The 27,196-nt window shown below is 39.7% G+C and overlaps 1 protein-coding gene across 1 annotated transcript in view; it reads left to right on the top strand.

Moving 5' to 3' along the window:
• Window positions 1–27,196, top strand: part of LOC140732195 (tomoregulin-1-like) — a 267,865-nt gene that overhangs the window by 191,378 nt on the left and 49,291 nt on the right. The window contains exon 4 of the mRNA XM_073054465.1: window positions 3,580–3,606. Coding sequence (XP_072910566.1) covers window positions 3,580–3,606 — 27 coding nt within the window. The remainder of the gene's footprint in view (window positions 1–3,579; window positions 3,607–27,196) is intronic.

Below are 27,196 nucleotides of genomic sequence, written 5' to 3'. Positions count from 1 at the left end.
GAAGCAGAGATCCTGCAGAGAGACTTAGATAGATAAGGGGAATGGGCAAAGAAGTGGCAAATGAAATACAATGTTGGAAAGTATATGGTCATGCACTTTGGTGGAAGAAATAAATGAGCACACTATTATTTAGATGGGGAGAGAATTCAAAATGCAGAGATGCAAACGGACTTGGGTGTCCTTGTGCAGTATATCTTAAAGGCTAACCCCCAGGTTGAGTTGGTGGTGCAGAAGGCGAATGCAAAGATCGGCATTCATTTCTAGAGGTATAGAATATAAGAACAGGGATGTGATGTTGAGGTTCTATAAGGCACTCGTGAGACCACACTTGGAGAATTGCGTGCAGTTTTGGGCTCCTTATTTTAGAAAGGATATACTGACATTGGAGAAGGTTCAGAGAAGATTCATGGGAATGATTCCATAAATGAAAGGGTTACTGTATGAGGAATGTCTGGCAATGTCTGGCAGCTCTTGGGCTGTGTTCCTTGGACTTCAGGAGAATGAGGGGGGTTCTCATAGAAACATTCTGAATGTTAAAAGGCCTGAAAAGGTTTGATATGGCAAAGTTATCTTCTATGGTAGGGGAGTCTAGGACAAGAGGGCACAACTTCAGGATTGAAGGACGTCCATTTAGAACAGAGATACGGAGAAATTACTTTAGTCAGACGGTGGTAAATCTGTGGAATTTGTTGCCATGAGTTGCTGTGGATGCCAAGTCATTGGGTGTATTTAAGGCAGAGATAGATAGGTTCTTGATTAGCCAGGGCATCAAAGGGTTTGGGGTGAAGGCAGGCGAGTAGGGATGACTGGAAGAATTGGATCAGCCCATGATTGAATGGCAGAGCAGACTCGATGGGCTGAATGGTCTACTTCAGCTCCTATATCTTATGGTCTTAAAAGTTGGGATGGGATTCTAGCAATAGGATTTATCAACAGGAATTTTATCTCCTGGTAGAGCTCCTGTCTGTGTAGCATAGACTTCAATATTAATTGATAAACCAGGTGACTCAAATATGTACTCAACAGTGGAAAATGTGCCCTATCTTGGTTCTTAGTATCATTCCTTGGAGTATTTTTGTCCAAACAGTCAAAGGGAACAGCTGGGTGCGACATATCTCCTCATTAGAAATTCTTCCTTACTTTCATGTTATTTAGTAAACAAACTCCCTTTTGATTTGACCCATTAACTCTGCTTCACTGTCCACAAATACTGCCAGACTAGCTGATGTTTCCAGCATTTTCTGTTTGAGTCTCTTTTGGCTTGATTGTTTTTGATAGCTTTGTTCAGACTTTATTTACTAGAAGAAGCTGTGTGGGTAAGGTCGGTAGTGAAAGGTATAAATGCAGTTTGAAACCAGGACATAAAATATAGTCTCCTTGCAGACAAGAACAATAAGCAGTTTAAGATAACAGTTAGCTGTAGGTAAAGTATTTAATCTCAATGGTATGCTGGAAGGCAGAATCAAATCACTAAAAAAGTGTGAAACATCTGATGCATTTATTCAGGTGTGCCTTTTATAGTTACGGGTGCCACTGTATTGTAGCAGTTAGTGTAACCCTATTACAGCTCGGGGTATTCCGGGATTTGGAGTTCAATTCTGACGCTGTGCTGTAAGGAGTCTGTACGTCTTCTCTGTAGAATGCAAGGGTTTTCCCCAGAGGCTCCGGTTTCCTACAGTCCAAAGTCATAGCTGACATTGTAAATTGTCCCATGATTAGGTTAAAGTTTGTTGGGGGTAGCTGGGTGACATGGCTGGAAGGACCAGAAGGGCCTGCTCCGAGTGAAATTAAAACAAATAAATTAAAACTGGCAAGATTCTATGCTTCTGCTGCTATTAGGCCGAGGTACCTAAAGTAAATGTGTTCATTGTTGTCTTACAGTTCTTGCAGTGTCTCTGCTTAAGAAATCAAGAAGCAACAGTGTAAAATGAATAATTCCATGAACACAAATTAAGAGAAGCTTAAGGGAAGATTTCTAATTTTGTTTTAATTATCAAACCTATCAGAAGTTTACAGAATTTTTAACACAGCCTTATTTTTTTTAATTGTTGCTGTGACATTTAAAATTGGAAAATGCTGAATATACTATGAAGTTAGGGAGCATCTGTGGAGGGAGAAACTGAGCCAATACCCTCTCACAGAACAGCCATTGACCTGAATTACAGTAGAGGAAACAAATATATTTGAGCCGAGCATTTCTCATAGGATGTTGAACTATATATATGGTTTGACCTATCGGCATCAGCAAGATAACATCTAGGCTAATATCTTAGATCTGAGTCAATTTTAAACTGACCATTCCAGTAAAGTTAAGCAATTAAAATCATCCAGGAGACTTAGTAAATGTCAAACTGCCCCATCTGATTTTAACCTGCTCTTTAAAGTAGGAAGATGGGAGGTTAAGATAGAAGGGACAGTAAAAGGTTAAATTTGCAAATGTAGCTTAGCGCCAAGCACCATGTTAACTCAGTGGTCTGATCTACTTTCATCCCATGACTTCTCAGCAAGTTCTTGATTAGACATGGCTTCAAAGGTTACGGGGAGAAGGCCGGGAACTGGGGTTGAGGAGGAGGAAAAAAAAGGATCAGCCATGATTGAATGGCGGAGCAGACTCGATGGGCCAGATGGCCTAATTCTGCTCTTGTTATGCCCTAATTATGTCTTATGGTCAAATGATGGTAGTATGAAGCAATGGACATAAAATAGGTCCAAACCGGTGAGCATTTTGCATTTTTAGCTTTAGCCCCTTTGCCCAGTATAAAATTTTTGGTCTTTTGTGTCTTTAGTTCCCCTCAGCCCTCATTCCCTATCATGTAACATCTGCTCTCTCACACCCTCCCCAAAATCCCATTTGCCTGGAACTTACCTGAACATCAGGGACTCCTCTCTACTGAACACCTGCTGTTCCTATCTAAGCCTACTGATCTCCGCATGCAACTGAAACTTGGGAATTATTCTGTCTTCATTGTGATGTTCAGGAACCATTGGCATTCACCTGCACAGTCACCCAGCCAAATGTTTTGATGTATTGTAACTGGGATCTTTATATGAAAAGCTGTATATTTGTATATTCTACAGTTTTCGCTGTTGCTGGTTTTAGGAAAATTTCATTTGTTTCAATGTATTTAGGGTCCAAGACTGAAATTATTAAAACATGGTTAGACATTATTAAAACTAGTAGTTAATTCTTACCCCACAAATTAATACTGCATAATGCGGAAGTGGAAACCCATACAATAAAACTTAAAGAGTTGCTGCAGGACATTATTTATATGGACTATTGCAATAAGCAGAGTTTTAATGTATCTCTGTCCACAGATTAACGGATCTGCAGTTTTGTAATTTGTGACAAGTTCAGAATATTGTCATATCATACGTTGACAACCATCCTCTATTCTAGCTGCATTGTTTTATCTAGTTTGTCATGATACAACAATGTAATCCTGTTAGGATTCAGTTAGGGTTTACTCTCAAGGAATTTTAAATGCTGTGAAAATACATGTTTTATAGCTCTGTGAAGGAACAACTAACCCCCAAGAACATCTTCTCTAAGATTATTCTTTTCTGTTTATTTTCCAGAAAACGGCTCTGGATCGGGTGAAGGAGGTATGTTTTACATCTTACCTATAAAATATCCAACAAGCTCTGTATTGTGAGATCACGGGAGTTATTACTAAGAACCCTAAAGAATACAGGGAAATAATTTGGAAAATATTGCTTTGGAATTTTAAGAGTTGACAATGTTTATTGGGTTAGAGGTGGGAGCACAGTTTCACAATAGTATGCTTAGCAGAGTGCAGTGATAGGGAGAGTGTTGGGTGAGATGGTTCTGGGAAAAGCTTACAATATGTTATAAAGAGAGCAGTTTTTTTCCAAAATATATGCCTCCATTCAGAATCTGAATCAGAATTGAGATTTCTTTTCTTTTCAAGTCTTTTTATTATTATTTTTACTATTATTATCCAAAATAACAAGAGTACATCGAAGTAAGTAACACTTACAATGTCTCAAAGGGAAAAAAAACAATGTTTTAAAGATTGAAAAATATAGTGACACAAAAAAAGAAAGAAAAAAAACCCTACTAAAGCAAAGGAAAGTGAGAGAGAAAAAAGAACCCATTAGGTGTTCAACCCCGGAGTCATGCGTCATACTCTCTAGTGCCTTTAACACCATCCAGCCCAAGATCTTAAGGCACAAACTAACGGAGATGGGAGTAGACTCTCACATGGTGGATTGGATAGTGGACTACTTGACTGAGAGACCTCAGTATGTGCGGTTGGGAGACTGTAGGTCTGACACGGTGGTCAGCAGTACAGGTGCGCCGCAGGGGACCGTGCTCTCTCCGGTCCTGTTCACCCTGTACACATCAGACTTCCAATATAACTCGGAGTCCTGCCATGTGCAGAAGTTCGCTGACGACACGGCCATAGTGGGGTGTGTCAGGAATGGACAGGAGGAGGAGTATAGGAAACTGATACAGGACTTTGTGATATGGTGCAACTCAAACTACCTGCGTCTCAATATCACCAAGACCAAGGAGATGGTGGTGGACTTTAGGAGACCTAGGCCTCATATGGAGCCTGTGATCATTAATGGAGAATGTGTGGAGCAGGTTAAGACCTACAAGTATCTGGGAGTACAGTTAGACGAGAAGCTAGACTGGACTGCCAACACAGATGCCTTGTGCAGGAAGGCACAGAGTCGACTGTACTTCCATAGAAGGTTGGCGTCATTCAATGTCTGTAGTGAGATGCTGAAGATGTTCTATAGGTCGGTTGTGGAGAGCGCCGTCTTCTTTGTGGTGGCGTGTTGGGGAGGCAGCATTAAGAAGAGGGACGCCTCACGTCTTAATAAGCTGGTAAGGAAGGCGGGCTCTGTCGTGGGCAAAGTACTGGAGAGTTTAACATCGGTAGCTGAGCGAAGGGCGCTGAGTAGGCTACGGTCAATTATGGAAAACCTTGAACATCCTCTACATAGCACCATCCAGAGACAGAGAAGCAGTTTCAGCGACAGGTTACTATCGATGCAATGCTCCTCAGACAGGATGAAGAGGTCAATACTCCCCAATGCCATTAGGCTTTACAATTCAACCGCCAGGAGTAAGATATGTTAAAGTGCCGGGGTTGATTGTATTTAATGTATCTAAGTAAACTACTTAAGAACTTTTTAAAAGCTATTATTAATGCTTTTTGAGAGAGTGATTTAGATGCATATCATATTTTTACTGAGTAATTTTATGTAATTAGTTTTGCTAAAACAAGTGTATGGGACATTGGAAAAAATGTTGTATTTCTCCATGGGGATGAATAAAGTATCTATCTATCTATCTATCTATCTATCTATCATACAAAAAGCTTCTAAAGATAAACATCAAACCGCCAGCAAAAATAATTATACCAAAATTTACAATTAGATCGCGGAGGAAATCTATCAATTAACTCAAATGGTAGTAACGAGCAAATGAACCTCATCTTTTCTCAAAATCAAACATAGGTTCGAAGGTTTGACTTCTAATTTTCTCCAAACTAAGACATGACATCACTTGAGAGAACCATTGTGACAGAGTGGGAGCTGACGTATCCTTCCACTTCAACAAAATGACCCTCCTAGCTATCAATGTAACAAATGCAATAACATGTTGAGATTTAATTGAGATTTAAGGATTCAAAGATTCAGAGTACATTTAACGACAAAGTATTTATACAGTATACAACGTTCAGATTCATCTTCCCACAGCTTCAAAACAAAGAATGTCGTGAAACCAGTTTAAAAAAAAATCAAACCTCCAACGTGTAAAAAACAGAACAAATCATGCAAACGGCAGAAAAATGAGCGAAAAATGCAAAATATAAAACACCAAGCCACAAAGTTATCAAAACAGTCCAAGCATATTCAGTTGAGCTTTCAGGTTTAATACCATTGGCATATGTTATGAAATCTGTTGTTTTCTGGCAGCAGTACATTATAAATGACAATAAGTGTACACATAAAAATAAATTAAATAAGTAATGCAAAAAAGAGAGGCAGAATACTGAGGATGTGTTCATGGGTTCATTGTCCATTCAGAAATCTGATGACAGAGGAGAAGAAGCTGTTCCTGTAACGTTGAGTGTGTCTTCTTCCAGCATCTGTACCTCCTCCTTGATGGTAACAATAAGAAGAGGGTATGTCTTGGCAGATGGGGGTCCTCAATGATGGATGCCTCGTTTTTGAGGCACTGCCTTATGAAGGTGTCCTGGATGCTGGGAAGGCTAATGCCCATGATGGAGCTGGTTAAGTTTACAACTTTCTGCAGCTTCTTCTGAACCTGTGCAGTGCCCCACCCATACCAGTTAAATGCAACCAGTTAGAATGCTGTACATGGTACAACTGTAGAAATTTGTGAGTGTGTTTTGTGACCTACCAATTCTTCTCAAACTCTAATGAAATATAGCCATTATCAAGCCTTCTTTGTAATTTCATCGATATGTTGGGCCCAGGATAGATCCTCAGATGTTGATACCCAGGAACTTGAAACTCCTCACCCTATCCAATTTTGATCCCTTGTTGAGGACTGGTATGTGTTCCCTTGACTTAACTTTCTTGAAGTCCACAATCAACTCTTTAGTCTTACTGACATTGAGTTGTTGCTGTGACGCCACTCAACCAGCTGATTTATCTTGCACCTGTACGCCTCCTCGTCAACATCTGAAATTCTGCCAACAATAGTTGTGTCTTCAGCAAATTTATTGATGGTATTTGAGCTGTGCCTAGCCACACAGTTGTGGATGTAGAGAGCATAGAGTACTGTTACGTTCCCCAGTAACCGGGTAATTTACCAGCAAAGATAGATGGGTCCGCTGAGCCTGGTGCTACTATTTTCAAACGTTTTATTTATAAAGGGGCACAAACGTATGGTTAATACAAAACATTCAGATCATATACATCGTCAAACCTCAATCTAAAGCATAGGTGTAGTAATAATCAATCAAAAATGAGCTCTATCGTTGTCTAGGGGTTAAACGATTTGTCCAATTGAAATATAAAAGTCTCGCCAGTTCATGGAGGCTTTTTGCCGCTTGAGGGACCGCTGCGTGTTCACGGGTTGGAGAGAGAAAATAAACTTGCCAGCCTTCTGGACTCAAAGCGTGAGATCGAGAACGGGAGTTCCTCGTTGTCAGTCCGAACTCCTTTTCGGGGTTATTAGCCACTCGATTCCCTAGCTAGGGGATCCGAATCACACGTGGCTTCCGAGCAGCTTCCCATTATTACGAGAGGAATGAGCGATGGTCTCCGTCTAGTGCGTCGCTGGAGTACCGCCTCCAGCAGTCTCCTTTTTATCATGGCTGGCAAGATTTGTAAATGTCAATCAAGGTAGGGTGAGGCCATCCCCACACCACATTGCCCGAGGGTGTCCATGTCCCTGATATCTGGCACGTACTAAGAGTTGCAATTCACACAGGTGCCTCTTAGAACAATGGTCAACTCCGTGGCATTGTCTCTCATTTCCTGGGTCCAAGACCCGAATTAATAGCGATCTTGCGATTCTCTTGAAGGAGGGGGCTGAGGTCATGACACTAGCCACACAGTTGTGGATGTAGAGAGCATAGAGTACTGGGCTAAGCATGCATCCTTGAGGTGTGCCAATGTTGCTTGTCAGCAAAGAGGAGATGTTACTTCCGATCTGCACAGACTGTGCTCTCCCGGCGAGGAAGCTAAGGATCCTGTTGCAAAGGGAGGTAAAGAGGCCCAGGTTTGGAGTTTTTTGATTAAAACTGAGGGTATGATTGTGTTGAACACTGAGCTATAGTCAATAAACAGCAGCTTCATGCAAGTATTACTATTGTTCAGGTGATCCAAGGCTGAGTGGAGAACCAGTGAGATTGCATCTACTGTGGACCTATTGTGATGATAGGCAGTAGGTCTATGTCCTTGTTTAGACAGGAGTTGATGGTAGATATGACCAGCCTCCCAATGCACTTCATCACAGTAGATGTGAGTGATAGTTGGGTGATAGTTGTTGAGGCAGCTCACCCTGTTCTTCTTAGAAGTTTGCAGAGATTCAGTATGTTTTCTAAAACTTTGACAAATATCTTTAGATGTGTGGTGGAGAGTATATTGACTGGTTGCATCACCTCCTGGTATGGAAACACCAATGCTCTGGTATAGAAAAGCCTACAGAAAGTCATGGATAGGGCCCAGTCCATCACGTATAAGGCCCTCCCCACATTGAGCATATCTACACAGATCATTGTCTCAGGAAAGCAGCTTCCATCATCAAGGACCCCCATAATCCAGGCCATGCTCTCTTCTTGTTGCTGCCATCAGCAAGAAGGTACGGGAGACTCAGGACCCACACCACCAGGTTCAGCCTCGTGAACCAGAGTGGATAACTTCACTCAACTTTAATTACCCCATCACTTAACTGTTCCCAAGTTCTCACCTTCAGGTACTCTTCATCTCATGTTCTTGATATTTATTGTTTGTTTATTATTATCATTCCTTTTTTTGAGTTCGTTTTGCATTTGCACAGTTTGTTGTATTTCTTGCACATTAGTTGTTATCCTTCCTGTTGTGTGTGGTCTATCATCGATTCTATTGTATTTAATGTGATTGTCTGCAAGAATCTCAGGGTTGTGTATATGTACTTTGATAATAAATTGACTTTAAACTTTTCATTTTCCCTTATTTGAAGCAATTTTGTGTTTTTGTGTTTATACTAATAACTAATCTAACTAATAACTTCTGTTTGATCTGATCATATGTAAAAATATAGTTTCTTGATCTGGCAGAGAGATCTTAAAATGTTAATAGCTCAAAAAGGCCTCAAATGGTCAAGGAGTCTCTGCAAAAGAATTTTGTGGCTCAGATCTTCACAGAATTATTGAAAGGCCTTTCATCAAGTAACTGAAAATATTTGTAGCTTGGCTAGATAACATTACTGATAAGCACTATTTTCAGGTATAATTTCTCCGGAAGCCATGATTCAGTTCTTGCATCTTTCGTCCTTGTTTCCTGTGCTTAGTTGGTGTGGACACCACTAACTGTCTTTCAGACCTCAACATACAACTTTAATTAACCTGTGCTCTTCCTGTTGGTGGTGGAAATTGCCCACAAGAAAGAATTAGTATTTGTTTGGCTTTCCTCCAATTACATTGTTCAAGCACCACTTATGATTCAAAGCAATGGACAGGAAATCAGTGGAAAGGCCACTTCTCTGCCAATACTTTTTGGAATGAATCAGTTTATTCTTTACTTCTTCCTGTTGAGTCTCAGGGTTCTGATAAGTGTCTTCCTGATAACAGGGATGAGATTGGAGCCATGACTGCAAAATTATATTGAGAGATATATAAATGATAATTGTATGTGACAATATAATCCCTGGATTTAAATAAAATATTTTTATAAAATACGCTCAGAGTGCACGATATATAATTGAAAATGTTAAAATTCACATTAAATAAAATCCTGTGGAATAATTTTGGATCTGTTAACTCCATCTGGATCATTGTACCACAATTTGAACAGAAATGTTAAACTTTCAGTGTTAAATTCTCCACATAAGTTTTTTTTGTGATGAATGGTTCAATTGTTCATATACTAATAACCCAAGACAAAATTTCAGGACCTTAGAGAAAATATATTAATAGTAATTAATACCACAAAAGACTGGATTACATAGCTGATGTGATTCTTCTAGTCACTTTGAGGTATTCATTGGAAATGATTTCTTTAAAACAAATGATGATGAACCATTGCTGGATTCAGTAAAGGGGAACATCAAGTAATGTGAAGCCACTTGCATTTTCCTTACTGAATCAGTATTAATTTAGTTCTACTTCTGGATTTTAAAATGATTCAACGTGCTGACCAACTGGATGAGAAAATCCAGGTTCTGTTTATTGAAGTTACGTGCCAATTGTAAAATAAAAATATTAAACACAGCAGGCACATGATCTATTGGTACAGTGTTGTCAGACCAGACTAAAGAGCTGGCAACAGCATCTTCCATGATCTCCCCTCTTTATGCCATGATACCCAAAATTGAATTCAGATCTGTCTCCTAATGTTAATTGTCTTCAGAAGTAATATTTTTACCTCTTAAAGCCAGAGTTCTACAGTGCAGTTGTGCACTTTTTTGATCAATTTTTAAAATTTTTCTTGATTAATTTTGGAACTATGGACCACTAAACCAATTAAAACCTGAAAGTTAATGCTGATCAATTTGATTAACACTTTTGTTAAATCTTCTTAATTTTAACACCTGCTATCTTAACATTCTAAACCACATTATAAGCATCCTGGGATTGTCTAAACCCTGTCCATTAGCTTATCATTTCTATTTTATGATTGTAATGTTTCAGGTAATATTTTGTCCAATTTCTGGCCTCTTCTGAATCTCATTTCATTTAATTTCTAATGCATTTATTTCTGCTCTTTATAAATGCATTCATTATTATTCTATAATGATGGAAGAAATGTACAACTTTTAGAGCTTACTTTATCATGAGCATTGGAGTTGCTTCATTTATGAGACTATAATGCAAACATCATAATAACTTAATAGGCTGAACCTCAATTGCCTGTATTTTAAAAATCAAAATGTGAACAGTTTTCTCCATTGTTTCTTCCTTTTCTATCTTACCGTTGCTTTTTGGCCTACATTTCTGTTCTTTCAATTAAATGTGCCTTTCACAACATTGGACGAGTTTGTGGTGCTGGCATACTGATGCTTTTGCAGAGAAATGCTGGCTGGCTGTACTATGCCTCACAGCATGGAGAGACAAAATGTGCTGGAAGTCGGATTTGATTCTGGTGTAGGTCCTAACTATGTCAATATGGAGGAGTGGATACAATTTATATCTAGTCTCCCAGATTTGCATGCGTTTATTAAACAAGTTACTTGACTATTTTTAAAATTTACTCTAATTTAATGTTTTCAATTGAATTTACATAAATTGAATGGATTTCTTTTTAATTTTTGAATCCTTTAAAAACCTAAGTGCATTTCTATTTTTTTTCTAATTATCTCTGATCATTGGGCACATTTAGAAACGATACATGGTTCAAGCTCTGCGTAGGCCAACAGCGCTGTCTGTGGGTGTGGCTCTAGTTTGCATGGCATGTGTGAGTTATATGGCTGCAAAAGGCAAACAGGGATCCTGCAGGAGGTTGACACAAGGTTCACAATCCAGCACTATTTTGTAAATGACACATTTAAAGATTCAACCATTCTTCCATCATGTGGTTACAGGTGATGACTATACTCTTCATCTTAAAATTCAATGGTAATTACCCACATTAAACCCAGCATCTTAACTCAAATCAACTCCAAAGAGGCATACTCTATCATCTTTGTTTTGGTTCAGATTTAACATACAAGATAATACTAACTAGTATACGTGATTCTAAAAGTCAAAATTATTTAAATGAATTGTGTATTTTTTGAGATTTATGCTGTTTTGAAGTAAGAATTATTCATATTTGGACCAAAAGTTTATATCTTAGACAATCAAAATTAAAAGCTACAGCAGGAAAAGCATAATATAATTGATTTTAAAATGTGCTTGTTACATTGTGTGGTTTAACTTAATAAGAGCCAACATGGCATATTTAATTTGCAGTTTAGTATAACAGGAGCCGTGATAACAAACTACATGTAAGTGCTGTTACTTGCAAATATAAACAGCATTGTATCCTTAGAATAAATACGGATTGTAATATATTCCGCAGAGAAGGAGCAGTGAAATTATCTCTGCTGGGTGCGCTCTCTTCTGATCAACTGGCAACCCCTGAGTGGTTCAGATAATCCTAATTATGTGTTTTATTCAATCATGGGTGTTGGTGACCAGCACTGAATAACGTTGCTGCAGTGCAACTGAGAGGTTATGCCAATTATGATTGAATAAGCATTTACGGCTCTCAGAGCTGCAGAACACAAATCTGTGTATGTGTGAAGGTAGCTCTGTGTTGTATATCACAGCCAAGAAATTCTATTATGTACTGAAACGATTCTGAGAGCTATACTGATGAATTTTATCAAGTGAAGGTAATGCACTTCCAGAGATTTGTTGTGGCAATTCCATACATCTGAAGCAGATATGCAACAAAGAGCTTTCAGTAACATCAAATAGCAAGAAGGCATGTTTCAAAGTTCAAAGTTAAGAGTAAATTTAGTATCAAAGTACCAAGAGCACAGAGTCTGATGCTATTTACTCTATATCTTGTGTGCACATGAAGTTTATGAATGATACATCTGCCTTACTTGGAAGTGACTTCAACTGAAAGGTTGAAGTTAGTTAGGTAAAGACAGCATAACATTCCTTGATCTTCTGCTAGGGAGTCCATGAATCCTCCAGGTAGTTTCCCCATCAGGTGTTTTTACCTCTAGGTGTTCACTTTTAGTGTCTTCAACTAGACCTTTAGCTGATTATTAGGTAAACAGAACTGCATTCAGGGATTCATCTTCAAATCTGGTTGAGTATACCACAGTTGTTATTGACTTCATTGAAACCTGTGTGTGGATAACAGTATGCTTTTGAAAACTTGCTGTACATTCCCAAGCCAAAAGCTGTGGATGAACCAGAGGGTTTATCATCTGCTGAGAGCTAGATCTATGACATTTAAGTCTGGTGACCAAAGTCCATACAAGAAAACCAGGTTTGGCTTGCAGAGGGCTATTTCAAGAGCAAAGAAACAATTGTGACCGAGGCTGGAGACATTGGATGTGTGTCAACTCTGGCAGGGTTTGCAGGCCATTACTTCTTACAAAGTGAAACCCAACATCATGAATGGCAGCAATGCTTTACTACCAGATGAGCTCAATACCTTCTACACCCACTTTGAAAGGGAGATTATTACTACAGCTGTGAAGATCCCTGCTGCATCCGGTGACCCTGTGATCTCTGTCTCAGAGGCTGATGTCAGGCTATCTTCAAGGAGGGTGAACCCCCGCTAGGCGGCAAGCCTCGATGGGTTACCTGGTAAGGCTCTGAAAACTTGTGCCAACCAACTGGTGGGAGTAATCAGGACATTTTCAACCTCTCACTGCATCAAAAGGGCAACAATTATACCAGTGCCCAAGAAGAGTAGTGTGATCTGCCTTAATGACTCTTGTCCAGTGGCACTCATATCTACGGTGATGAAATGCTTTGAGAGGGTGGTCATGGCTAGAATGAACTCCTGCCTCAGTAAGGTCCTGGACCCACTGCAATTTGCCTATCGCCAGAATAGGTCTCCAGCAGATGCAATCTCACATGGAAGTAGATCATCTGGACAATACAAACACCTACATCAGGATGCTGTTCGTTGACTATAGCTCAGCATTTAACACCATTATTCACACAATCCTGATTGATAAATTACAGAACCTGGGCCTCTGTACCCCTCTTTGCAATTGGATCCTTATCTCCCTAACCGGAAGATCACAATCTGTGTTAGGGATTATCACAGGGAATATCTCCTCCTCACTGACAGTAGTACACCTCAGGGATGTGTGCTTAGCCTATTGTTCTACTGCCTCTATGCTATGACTCTGTGGCTTGGTATAGCTCAAATGCCATCTATAAATTTACTGCTGATATAACCATTGTTGGCTGAATCTCAGATGGAGACGAGAAGGTGTACAGGAGCGAGATATATCAGATAGTTGAAGGGTGTCACAGCAACAATCTTGCACTCAATGTAGGTAAGACCAAATAGTTGATTGTGGACTTCAGGAAGGGTAAGATGAGGGAACAGGAACCAATCTTCATAAAGGGTTCAGAAGTGGAGATAGAGAGCAATTTCATGTTCCTGGGTGTCAAGATCCCTGAGGATCTCACCTGATCCCAACATATCAACGCAGCTATATAGGAGGCAAGTTTCCTGCTATATTTCATTAGGAGTTTGAGCAGATTAGGTTTGTCACCTAAAGCACTTGAAAACTTCTACAGATGTACCATAAAGAGCATTCAGACAGGCTGATCACTGTCTGGTGTGAGGAGGACAAATGCACAGAATTGAAAGAAGCTACAGAAAGTTGAAAAATAAGACAGCTCCATCCTGGGTACTAGCCACCATAGTATCTAAGACACCTTCAAGGAGCATTATTAAGGAACCTCTTCACCCAAGACATGCCCTCATGCCCTTGTTACTGTCAGGAAGTCCGGATGCACAAACTTGGGAGGTACAGAAGCCTGAAGGTCACACTCAGTGATTCAGGAACAGCTTCTTCCCCTCTGCCACCCAATTCCTAAATGGATATTGAAGTGTGTGTGTGTATATATACACACACACTCTTAATGTAATCACTTTATTTATTTCTGTACTTATCATATATTGCATTGTACTGTTGCTGCTATGTGATCAAATTTCATGACATATGCTAGCGATATTAAACCTGATTCTGATTCTGAATCATTTGAACCTGTTTCACCATCTATGCAATGACCCCCAAGCTAGAATCTAGGCCTCTGCCCTGTACTCAGTGTTCTGCGCTCGAAGGCCAGTGATGTGGATGTGGGACAAAGGACATCCATGGTCGCATGTCGGCCAGCAGACCAGCGAGGATTAGGGTTGGTGGCACCCCTAGCCCAGGTCAGCAAGTTGTTGGCAAGTTCCAGGATCAGAGTTCCATATGAGCTGGAGGTGCGAGGACCAGTGACCCCATGGGTGTGCAAGTCGGCAAGACTGCAGTTCGAGGCCTAGTGTTTGAGGTCTTCATTTGTTGTCATTGGCAAGTCCTGAGTCAGTACCAGAGATCGAATGCTGTAGGTCAATTGGAAATCGGGAAATCAAGGTCTGATGATCGGAGCCCTAGGTCTATGAGTCGTCGAGTCCACTGGGGGAAGTCGAAAGCTCAATGCCTGTGACTCCACAAGTCCACTGTAGGCTGAAGGATGGGTGGGTGGGAGGGAGGAACAGGGCTCGTTTGACTCTTGTTATTTTGCTGCTGGTGTTCTGTTGTTGGTGCTGCTTGTGTTGTGCTGTAGGAATGCTATGTGGGAACCAGAATGCGTGGCAACATCCTTAGGTTATTTTGGTTTTTAACACAAATAGCACATTTTGCTGTATGTTTTGATGTACATGTGGTAAATAAGTAAATGAATGAAGGAATCTATAAATCTTCAAACTGAAGGATGAGCATAAAGTGTTTCTGTTCAGATTATAAAGGCAATTCTGAGAACAAGACGCTAATGGCACAAATTGGTGTAATTATTCAATAATCGTCATATAGTATCCCACCTAGATGTTGCCGTGAAGCTTAATGTCATGCTTTCGTTTTTAATAGAAAGTCATTTGACAGCATTCCCAAAACAGAAGTTCAAAACATGATAGTATTTCGAGAGGTTGCATTGCATTGGCTTTGTAAATCCCAGTATGAAATCAATGGAATTATTTACAGTGCCCATAGTTATGAACAACGCAGTACAAATAGAATGGCAGATCATGGAAAACAAACATATCAAGTGTTGTCACATTGAACAATGTACTATACTACAATTGACTTCATTACCCACATTTATGGCATAATGTTTATATTCAGTCCCTTTTCATTGAAATGTCAGCATTTGAAATCGTGTTACTAGGACTTGCTTTTTTTGTTAGATATGAGAATAAAAATTGCCTTTGACATATTTTGAAGTGTTTTTGCAATGATCTTTCATTGAAGTTGCACACACAGGAAAATTAGATTGGGCATCCCAGGCTATCAATCACCCTGTTATGAATGTCTTTTCCTGGTTGCCATTGGCACACGTGAAGTTATTGTCAACATACGCAATGCTCATTATTATCTTTCTTATTGAAGTTAGGTCAGAAGTTTGTGATCTGTGACCTTCAAAGTAAAACAAGGAGCAAGCCATGCAGCAAGTCAAGATCAATCCTGGAAGTGAAGGCCTTCTGTTGGAACAGTGTTTGAAAGTTGACTTCCTCGCTTTATTTTTATTTGCTAATCTTTTAAACTTTGGGTAAAAAACAAATGTCATACAGAATCATGAGCTTATGATCCAGTTTTGGAAAGGAAGTAACGGGTTCTGAGCCTGTTGTTGAGATCATCACAGACACGAAAGTTTCTGCAGATGCTGGAAACCCTAAGCAATTACACCACACACACACACAGTCCTCATTCCAGGCCGTCAACTGTTTATTCCCCTCCATTGTATCGGCCTGACCTGCTGAATCCTTCCAACGCCTTGTTGGTGTTGCTGATGATATCATCAGCTGTTGAGTGTTCACAGGGAAAAGATGGTCTGATTTGTGTCGACAGCATCTCTGAGCCGTTTGCCAAGGACTAGATGCTGCAATTTATGGTCTGATGATCCCTTTGCTTTCTATGGTTTAGAGCTACTCATTGCATAGAGCATGATTTGGATGCCTCAAGGTATAAGTGGAATTGCCGTTATGAAACTGGAGTGCTGTTTAGCCTATGTGGCAATGGTGGGAAGTGTCCTTGAACGGAGCTGAAACCTCACTCTAATTGAACAGAGCACGGGTAATACAGCAGCTCTGAACTCTACAAGCTCCTGGAATCTCTGCTGCTTCTAAATGAAAGAAAAATACAAATACAGTTACTTAAAGCCAGTTTATCCCAATTTTGCAATTGCATTTTTGGCACCCCAATTGTTTGGATGAAATCCAACCTGTGGGTTCCAGGGTAAAATTTTGATGGTATTAGGTCCTCTCCAGGCTATATATGCCCATTTTATGGACACCCATAAACACGACCGAGTGTTTTAGAGTCCAGAGGGATTGACGGGAATGGAATGACTGCCTGCTGCTGGGCTGCTGACATTTTTATGCCAAGTGGACATTTCCTGTGCCTATTTCTGCCCGCCTTCCCTAACATACCCCTCTCCGAACCACCAAGCTGCAATATTCATGGGCTGGATCATGCTGAGCAGAGCTGGGCAGATTCCCTCACTCTCTGAGTCCTTTAGACCGAGTGGTGGCTGATCTTCCTGGGCCTTCTCACATTCTCATCGGGAATGTTTTTGTGATCTCCTCCCACACACTGTTCCTATGAACAGTTCTCAGGAAGAGAATCCTGAGGTAATGTGGGGACAGCCTGTAAGTGCTAAAACTAGGAAGCAATAACATCTGTTGCATGAGGAAGCGTAGATCCACTGCCCTGAACTCACTGCTTGCCTGAGCTCTGGTCAGCAGCATTTCTTCCAGCATAGGACAGGATGAAATCTTCTACTGGGAGACCAAATTCCAGTTCATCAGCAGGGCCGGACTATCACAACTGGCCAGCTGCAGTGACAGAACAGTGCTGACAACTGATATAGTCATTCCCATCTATTAAAGTCGCCACGTAAATTTTAAAAATCTCCAGGGATCTTTTGAAGATTTTATGTACAGTATGCATTATAAATTATGATTTGAAACATTTAAAGTAAATAAAAACATTTTTTTTTTACTTGGAGAATCTGGTTTCTCCTATTCAATCTTTCCTGGGATATCTGACAGCTGCATCCATACCAGGTTAGCCAGTGAGCTAGCAAATGAATCTGCTCAGTGCTCGCAGTTCTGTTTGGCTGAGTAATATTAGCCAACCAAATAATAACATTTGACACCTAAGTATAGGTATATACTCAATATTGATTGTTCATGACTAGAATGAACTGGTCATGCGTAATGTTAACCTGGTATAGCTTCAGAATCAGCAAGAGTTTACTTGCCTATCGGAGTCACAGGAAGCCCAGCAGCATAATCAAATACCCCAAAGAGAGCACTGGTTGTCTAGAGAGCTGTGCTACTGCCTCCACTCAGGACTTGCCCAGTGACACCACATCAGCTGGAAGATCTACACATATCTCATCGAAAGAGGGACAAAGAAGTAATGTTAAATGAATGGAAATTACAACAGGCTGCAGATAACAGCATTGGAATTTCCAAAGTCTCGGTGTAAAATCATGTATAGCTCTCTTAAAATTAGCAAAGGAAGAAAATAAAACACAGGAAATACTGATACATATTGAATGCCCATTCCCATAGCAATTCCACCAGATGGGCATTAGCAGTTGTGGGTTCACGACTGTAAAATGGCAGTAGTGCTTGCTTGGGGCTGAGGTTCTGCCCGAACCGACTGCCAGCCCCTCTTCCTGGATTACATTCATGTCTGAGTGTCTCTGAGATGGACTATACAGATCCATAGGTACATTGAGGGATTTCGGGTCCCGCAGTAGCACAGGTGCTCGATTATGATGACTGTGTTACCATTTAAAGATGTGACCAGGGTGCACTATGAAGTACCATAATATTGTAATAATGTGATCTTACAATCACTGAATCATTGGAAAGGGAAAACTGAAAGAGGCTGATTGGGTAAATTGGGGAGGTGGGATGGGGTATGTTAGAGGATGTAAGGCAGCCTGGGAGATCGTTAGGTCAGAGGGAGTGTTGGAGGTGGGGGATGAAGTGTGGTGTGCATGTGGAAAGGAAGTAACTCTGGTATTATAAATAAATATGCTGTCTCAGTGCAGTGCTTATGAAACCATAAGGCACACAGTAGGAGCAGGGTCAGGCCATTCTGCCCTTTGAGCCTGATCTTATTTTGCCTCCTAATACCATTCTCCTGCCTTCTCCCCATAACCTTTGACACCAAGACTAATAAAGAGCCTATCAGCCTCTGTTTTAAATGTACCCTATGACTTAGCTTCCACAGTCATATGTAGCAATGAATCCCATGGACTAACTACCCTCGGCTAAAGAAATTCCTTCTCATTTCTGTTCTAAATGGACATCTTTCTATTCTGAGGTTGTGCCCTCTGGTCCTAGCCTCCCCCACTACAGGAAGCATCCACTCTACAGCTACTCTATCTGGGCCTTTCAGTATTTGATAGGATTCAATGAGATTCTCCCCCCCCCCCCCCCCAATACCCATGCTTCTAAACTGCAGTGAGTGGAGGTGCAGAGTGATCAAACCCTTTCATTGCGTGACTCATTCTCATGAACCTCCTCTGGACACTCTCCAATGCCAGCGCATCTTTTCTAAGGTGAGGGGACCAAAACTGCTCACAATACTCTACGTGCAGTCTGATCAATCCTTTATTAAACCTCAGCTTCACATCCTTGCTCTTTTATTTTAATCATCTGCAAATGAACGCTAACATTGCATTTGCCTTCTTTACCAGCAACTCAACCTGCAAGTTAACCTTTAAGGAATCCTGGACAAGGGCTTCCAATTCCGTCATCCAAATCACTGACGTATAACATGAAATGGAACAGTCCCAACAGTAACTATTGTGGGACACAATACTCACCAGCAGCCAACCAGAAAAGGCCCAATTTATTGCTACTCTTTGCCTCCTGGCAGTCAGCCAATCTTCTATCCATGTTAGTATCTTTCCTCTAATACCATAGGGTCTTATCCTGTTAAGCAGCCTCATGTGCGGCATGAAAATCCAAGTAAACATCCATTGACTCCTTTGTCTATCCTGTTTGTTATTTCCTCAAAGAATACCAGCAGATTTGTCAGACAAGGTTACAAAACCATGCTGACTTCGAGCTGTTTTAGCACATGCCTCCAAGTACCCCAAAACTTCATTCTCCAAGACTCCAACATCTTACCAATAACTGAAGTCAGGCTAACTAGCCCTTTCTTCTACCTCCCTCCCTTCCCAAAGAGTGGAGTGACATTTGCAATTTTCCAGTCCTCCAGAACCGTTATCTAGTGATTCTTGAAAGATCATTACTAATGCTTCCAAAATATCTTCAGCTACCTCTTTCAGAACCCTGAGTTGTAGTCCATATGGCTTATCTACCTTCAGACCTTTCAGCTTTCCAAGCTCCTTGTCCTTAGTAATAGCAACTACACTCTCTTCTGTCTCTGATACTCTTGAATTTCCCACATACTCTTAGTGTCTTCCACAGTGAAGACTAGCATAAAGTACTTAATAAGTTTGCCCCCATTATTAGCATTCAAGCATCATTTTCCAGCAATCCTATATCTACTCTTGCCTTTTCTTTACTCTTTATATATCTGAGAAACATTTGGGGTCCTCTGTTATATTATTTGCTAGCTTACCTTCATATTTCATGTTTTCTTCCCTTATGGCTTTGTTAGTTGCCTTCTCTTGCATTTAAAAGCTTCTTCTAACTTCTAATTTTGCTATATTATGCGTCCTCACTTTTGCTTTTATGCTGTCTTTAACTTCTCTTGTCAGCCACGGTTGCATAATTTTCCCTTTAAAATACTTCATCTTCAGGATGTATCTATCCTGCCGCTTCCGAATAACCAAAGAATTCTGGTTATTGATGTTCTGCTGTCATTCTTGCTAGTGTTCCCTTCCAATGAACTTTGGCTGGCTTCTCTTTCATGTCTCTGTAATTCCCTTTACTCCATTATAATACATATATATCTGACTTTAGCTTCTTCCTTTTTAACTTTAACTTTAACTCTTTAACTTCTTCCAACTGCAGGGTGAATTCTATCATATTATGATCACTGACTCCTAAGGGTTCCTTTACCTTAAGCTCCCTTATAAATCAGGTTTATCATACAACACCCAGTCCATAATTGCCATTCCCCTAGTGGGCCAACCACTAAGAAACTATTTCGTAGCAATTCTACAAATTCCCTCTCTTGGGATCCAGCATTAACCTATCTTTTCCCAATCTACTTTCATGTTGAAATCCATCATGACTATCATAACATTGCCCTTTTTACATGCCTTTTCTTTCTCCTGTTGTAATTTTTACTCACATTTTGGCTACTGTTCAGAGGCCTGTATATAACTCCCTTCAGGGTTTTTTACCCTTTCTTAATTCTACCCACAAGGATTCTACATTTTCCGATCCGATGTCAACTCTTTCTCAGGATTTGATTTCATTTTTACCAAGAGAGCCACCCCATCCCCTCTTCATACCTGCCTGTCTTTTCAAAACAATGTATATCCTTAGATGTTAACTTCCCAACTATTATCTTCTTTCAGCCATGATCCAGTGATTCCCACAACATCATACCTGCCAATCGTTAACTGTGCGACAAGATCATCTACCTTACTCCATATACTTTGTGCACTCAGATATAGCACCTTCAGTTCTTCATTGGTCTTTTTGATTTTGTCCCCATTTACACTTTAATTCATCCCACTGACTGCAATTTTTCCCTATCCTTTGTCTGTCCTTCCTATGCACAGTCTCACTACACTCTGCATCTAACTGTATACCAACTGTCCCACCCTGAGCCTTACCTTTCCGGTTCCCATCAGTCCCCCTGCCAAATTAGTTTAAACCCTCCCCAACAGCTCTAGCAAACCTGCCTGCAAGGATATTGGTCCTCCTCGGGTTGTACTAATGCTTTTTGTACCGGGTCATACCTTCCCTAGAAGAGATCTGAATAATCCAGAAATCTGAAACTCTGCCCCTGCACCAATTCCTCAGCCATGTTTTCATCCACCACGTCATTCTAGTCTTACACTCATTGGTGCATGGTATAGGCAACATTCAGAGATTACTACCCTGAAGGTCCTGCTTTTCAGCTTTCTACCTATCTCCCTGAAACTGACCAAAGATATCCACTCTTGGGCCAACATAGCCTAATTCGATCTACAATTCTCTGAAGGATGAGCTGCACAGGTATCCAAAGTGCCTGAGGTACCAAATCAAAATCAGTGATACCATCCAGATAAAGAGGTTTCATGTCTATGTATAAATAATTCTCTTTCATATATGTAAATTATTTAACAACATCATTATAAATTATTTAATACTGATTGTTGATAATAATAATGAACTGAAATCAAACTAGACCTTACTAGCCTAGCAAGACCCCGTAATTAATTTATGCAGCAGAGATGTCAGGATTGTTACCGGATATCAGTACATTGCTATAGAAACAGATGGTCAAAGGCAGCTTAATAGCAAGTATTGTCAAACTGCACCAAAATTATACATATTAGATAATTAGCAGAAGTTGCCAGCACAGCTGGTTAGCTGAAAAAAATCAACTGGAACTGATTCAGAAGTGTTTGTGTAGATTTCCTTCCAAACCAAGTTCTTGGAGAATTCACAACCATCAGAAGTAAATGTTAACCACCAAGTGATAATTAGAATTGAAATGTTAATTAAGTAGCATATTATAAGAGTAGGGAATTCATCTTCTTATGCCTGCTTTGTCATTCAAAATTAAATTGAATTGACTTTATTACTTACATCCTTCATATATGTGAGGAGTAAATATTTTTACATTACATCTCTGTCTAAATGTGCGTCTTATAGTAATTTGTAATGAATATTATGTACAGCAGGACAGTCAATATAACATAGAAATACAGCTGTGTCAGCATGAATTAAGCATTCCGATGGCGTGGTGGAAGAAGCTGTCCCAAAGCTTGTTGCTCTTGGCTTTTAATGGTGCGGTACCGTTTCCCAAATGGTAGTAGCTGGAACAGTTTGTGGTTGGGTTAACTTGGGTCCTCAATGATCCTTCGGGCCCCCTTTACACACCTGTCTCTGTAAATGTCCTGAATAGTGGGAAGTTCACATCTGCAGATGCGCTGGGCTGTCCACACCACTCTCTGCAGAGTCCTGCGATTGAGGGAAGTATAGTTCCCATACCAGGCAGGGATGCAGCCAGTCAGGATGCTCTCAGTTGTGCCCCAGAAGAAAGTTGTTAGGATTTGGGGGCACATACCAAACTTCTTCAACAGTCTGAGGTGAAAGAGGTGCTGTTGTGCTTTTTCCACCACACAGACGGTATGTACAGACCACGGTAATGTTTATGCCAAGGAACTTAAAGCTGTTCATCCTCTCAACCCCAGATCCATTGATGTCAATAGGGGTTAGCCTGTCTCCATTCCTCCTGTAATCCACAATCAGCTCCTTTGTTTTTGCAATATTGAGGGAGAGGTTGTTTTCTTGACACCACTGTGTTAGGGTGATGATTCTTCTCTGTAGGCTGCCTCATTATTATTTAAGATTAGGCCAATCAGTGTAGTGTCATCTGCAAAATGATCATGTTTGATCTTTTAGCTCAGTAGCATTTCCTGAATGCACCCAAATAGCTTGATATCTTAATAACTAAAAATTTATTAACTTTTTTCTTGAATATAGTAGGAGTCTATCTGTTGGGTAGAGTATTGCAAAGATTCTATTCATTTTCTTTCTATTCATTTATATTCTGAGACTTATTTTGAGACTGTGACACTTAATTATAGAGCATCGAAACAGGCCCTTCGTGCCAGCAAAGTCATCAATTTAATCTAGTCCCATTTCCCTCTCCTTGGTTCTAAATCTTTCTTCTTTCATTCTAGGCACTCAAGTCATATCCTTAAGAGCTCTATATTTTTCATTGGTATCACCATTACCAATGTAAAGAAAACTTTTTACCTGGAATTTACCATATCTGTTTAGGAGTGATGAAAGCTTGATCTGTAATAGGCCAATGGGCACCTGCCATTTATAAATGGAGAGTTAGGAGCCTACAAAGTCCAATAAGCCATGACAGAAAGGGCGAGACGTTACCCCTCGTCATAATGGAGTGGTGAGAGGAGGGGGAAAGGATTTGTAGGGGTAGTCAAAATGGAGTTCATGTGTCATGGATCAATGCAGTGAGGGAAGCACTAGTCAATCAGGAAACAAGCAATGGAAGGGGGTTTCAACAATTGGTATAGGGATGAGATTGGCCCAGTGAATTTATGGTTATTCCCATTGGAGGCAGGTGTTGTGGTTAGGAGTGTTAAGCAAAGGTCACAAGTTAAAGATGGGATATTGATGCCAACAATTGAGGGGTAGGAAACCAGGAACAGGCCAAGTGATCATTTTTCTTAAGTGGAACCTGAGGTAGGTTCTCAGTTCTATACTGAACTGGCTGACACTTGGTCAAGTTGGTTGCCAATTACCAAGAAAATCTGCTTCTGTGTAAGTGACTTTCAGACATTCAGTAGGATGCTCATGTTCATGATAATCTCAGAAGTGGCATCCAGATATCTTGCTCGTTGGATGTCCCACAGAACTTTCAGACTGCTCTTGTGTGTTTTGGCATCAGAAGTGGAATGAAAATTGTATGCTTCATCTTACAGGTTTCAATTTTCCATTGTGTTTTTCATTAAAATGGAATTATATGGTGCACAAAAATGTGTTGGTTTACAACGTACTTTGTAGTTTGTATATTTTAAAAACCATTGGAAGTCTTACATCTGCCTGCAAAATAACTGAGAATAGAATAAGGATTAATTATGTGCTCCACGGGCTAAATAGAGATTAAAATGTGAGTCACTCTCAACTGAAATGTATAAAAAATACATTGATTAGACAACCTCTTTTAGTTGTTTTCACATTAAATCAATAACTTGCCTAAATTAATGCTATTCATCAGGCAAGATACTGTTTAGTACTAGCATTTTTAAATTCTTCATTTTGTTTATTCAGGCTGGACATGCTTAAACCTGATAAATTTCCTGGAAATCTGCAGCAAAATTAACTGTATTTTCCATGGCTGTAGTTACTTCCAACTAAAATTAATGTGAACTCAATGAGACATGAAAACATTACTCATAGCTCATTGAATATGAACTGAACAATCAGGAGTGTCACCAGTGTTCCCTACCAAGAGTCAACATTTTGCGAAACTCATCTACATGACTGCTCTTCTTACCACTGCATAATACTTGTTGCTGATGCAAATAATTGCAGTCACTAGGTTCTGCGGACAAGCATTAGAATGAGAACAGGAAATCTCAGCTAAAATGTACAGTGACTCAAATGATTTACAGTAGGCCATAGAGCTGTCCGTGCAGAAATGAAATTATTTATTTATTGAGATACAGTATGGAATGGGCCCTTCCAGCCATGCTACCCAGTAACCCCTGATTTAATCCTAGCCTAATTAAGGGACAATTTACAATGATCAGTCAACCTATCAACCAGTACCTTTTTGGACTGTGGAAGGAAACCAGAACAACAGCAGGAAATCCACATGGTCAGGGGGAGAATGTACAAATTCCTTATAGGAAGCAGCAGGAATTGAACCTGGATCACTGGTACTGTAAAGCATAGCGCTGACCACTATGCTACTGTGCCGCTTCAAACTCATTTTGGCCCAACTCACCTACCAGTTGTGATGCCTATCTATGTTAGTTCCATTTGGCTACATTAGGCCTGTATCATACTACCTATTTCTTAAACAAACACCGGACCTAATGTTCTTTAAACATTATAATAGTACCTGCCTTCATGATTTCTTTTCAGAACTCATTCACATAAAGACTACCTTCTGTGTGAAAAACTTGCCTCTCAAATCTCTAACCTGTCCCTCAGATCTTCGAATAGTTCAGATTTACTGTGTGTAGAGGAATCAGAATCAGAATCAGGTTTATTATCACCGGCATGTGACGTGAAATTTGTTAATTTAGCAGCAGCAGTTCAATGCAATACATAATCTAGCAGAGAGAGGAAAAAATAATAATAAATAAAATAAAACATAATAACAAATAAATGACTAAATCAATTATGTATATAGAATACATTATTTAAAAGTGTATAGAAACAGAAATACTGTTTATTAAAAAAGGGAGGTAGTGTCCAAAGCTTCAATGTCCATTTAGGAATCAGATGGCGGAGGGGAAGAAGCTGTTTCTGAATCGCTGTGTGTGTGCCTTCAGGCTTCTGTATCTCCTACCTGATGGTAACAGTGAGAAATGAGAAACAAATGACAATTGAAAGTAAAAGAGGACATAACATCACGTAACCATTGAGCGTGTGTAGGCGGAGCAACGTCCTTCCATTTAAGCAACACCACCCTCCTAGCCATGAGGGAAATAATGGCCAATACATGCAAATCAGATTACTCCAAAGTTATGCCTGTAGTGTTCTCGTGCAGTGTGTTGAAACTCTAACTAAACACCAAGTTAAACCAGAGCCAATGAAGACAGAGTCGTAGTAAGGTTAACCATTTACTGTTCACTCTTCCATATTAACGTATGTTGAAAACGGTTGATAAAATAATACAAAATATATACAGTATTTGTTTTCTTCTTGGCACCACATTTGCATCATAAATATTTGTAAAAATAAAACTATAGCAAACTGTATTACATTAAAGTCTCATTAAAGTACAACATACAGGCAGACTCTGCTTAAGTCCTCAACAGCTTTAGATAGACTCCAACACAATTTTTCCAGCAATACTTTCAAAGGCACAAGAAAATAAACCTCATCAGCCATCATTTCTTTTAACAGAATTAGCGTTAATATTTTTACTTCAACATATCAACTGTCATATGAACTTACGGCGTTGCTTCTATGATGTTTCTTTGTGGGTGGAAATGGAGCTTTTTGCGTTGGTCCTGCATGTGCAGGCCCCCACCTTCCTGTTCCTCAAAACTGGAACTTACGCAGTAGACACGATGAAACCGGGGTGACGTCATCACATGCCATGTTACATCACAGACAATGAATTTTGCCTTCATTAAACTATAACGTAGTTAACAACCTTTAACTAGAAATAGTTGCAAACAAATTATTTAAAGCGGAAATGTAATAAAGTTAAATAAATGCCTTAAGGGCAAGACAATGCCTCTTTCTCCAACAATACCAAACATGGCAGTCAAAGAATTAGGCTTAAAATTTACTTTAAAAAGTACAGAAAATGTTTGGAATACTTCCCTTTAGTATTTTTCAAGACTCGGACATGTTCAAAACATATGAATTAGTGAAGCCTCTCCATTGTTACATCTATCACAACAGGGAGATATATCCGCATAAAAACAAGATAGCTTGTCTTTGGACATGTGAGCCCCGTGGACCACTTTAAATTGTAGGGAAGAGTGGTGAGTGCATATTGATGAGGTATTAACCAATTTCAAATTTACATTCCAAGTCTCTTCAGAAATTTGGAGAAGATCCGTTGTTCAATTTATGATTCTAATCAAGACTTGCAAACACTGTGGCGACCTTTTTTGAACTATTTTCAAAACCTTTGATCTGGCATTAAAGTACAGATGTTGGCTATTTACATAAATCACTATGTGGTAAGGTTTTTTTTTGCCTTTCTTTTCTTTACTAAACAGTTTCGATCTTGGTAGTGGGTTTAGATTTTTTTTTAATCATAAAACTAATAAATCTATTATAACAAAACTATTACAATTCAATTTAATTCATTTGTTTGATTCTGAATATGGGGTACCGGGATTGCAATAGCATGATTTAAATATAGTGCATTTTGTACTATTCTATCTTTCTTTTTCAATTCATAATATGTATCCTCATGGACTCTGTATTTTCCTATGTG

The sequence above is a fragment of the Hemitrygon akajei genome, chromosome 8 (assembly GCF_048418815.1).
Source record: "Hemitrygon akajei chromosome 8, sHemAka1.3, whole genome shotgun sequence".
NCBI classification, from domain to species: domain Eukaryota; kingdom Metazoa; phylum Chordata; class Chondrichthyes; order Myliobatiformes; family Dasyatidae; genus Hemitrygon; species Hemitrygon akajei.
Note: the sequence above shows the minus strand (reverse complement) of the source record. Positions and strands in the feature narration are given on the sequence as shown.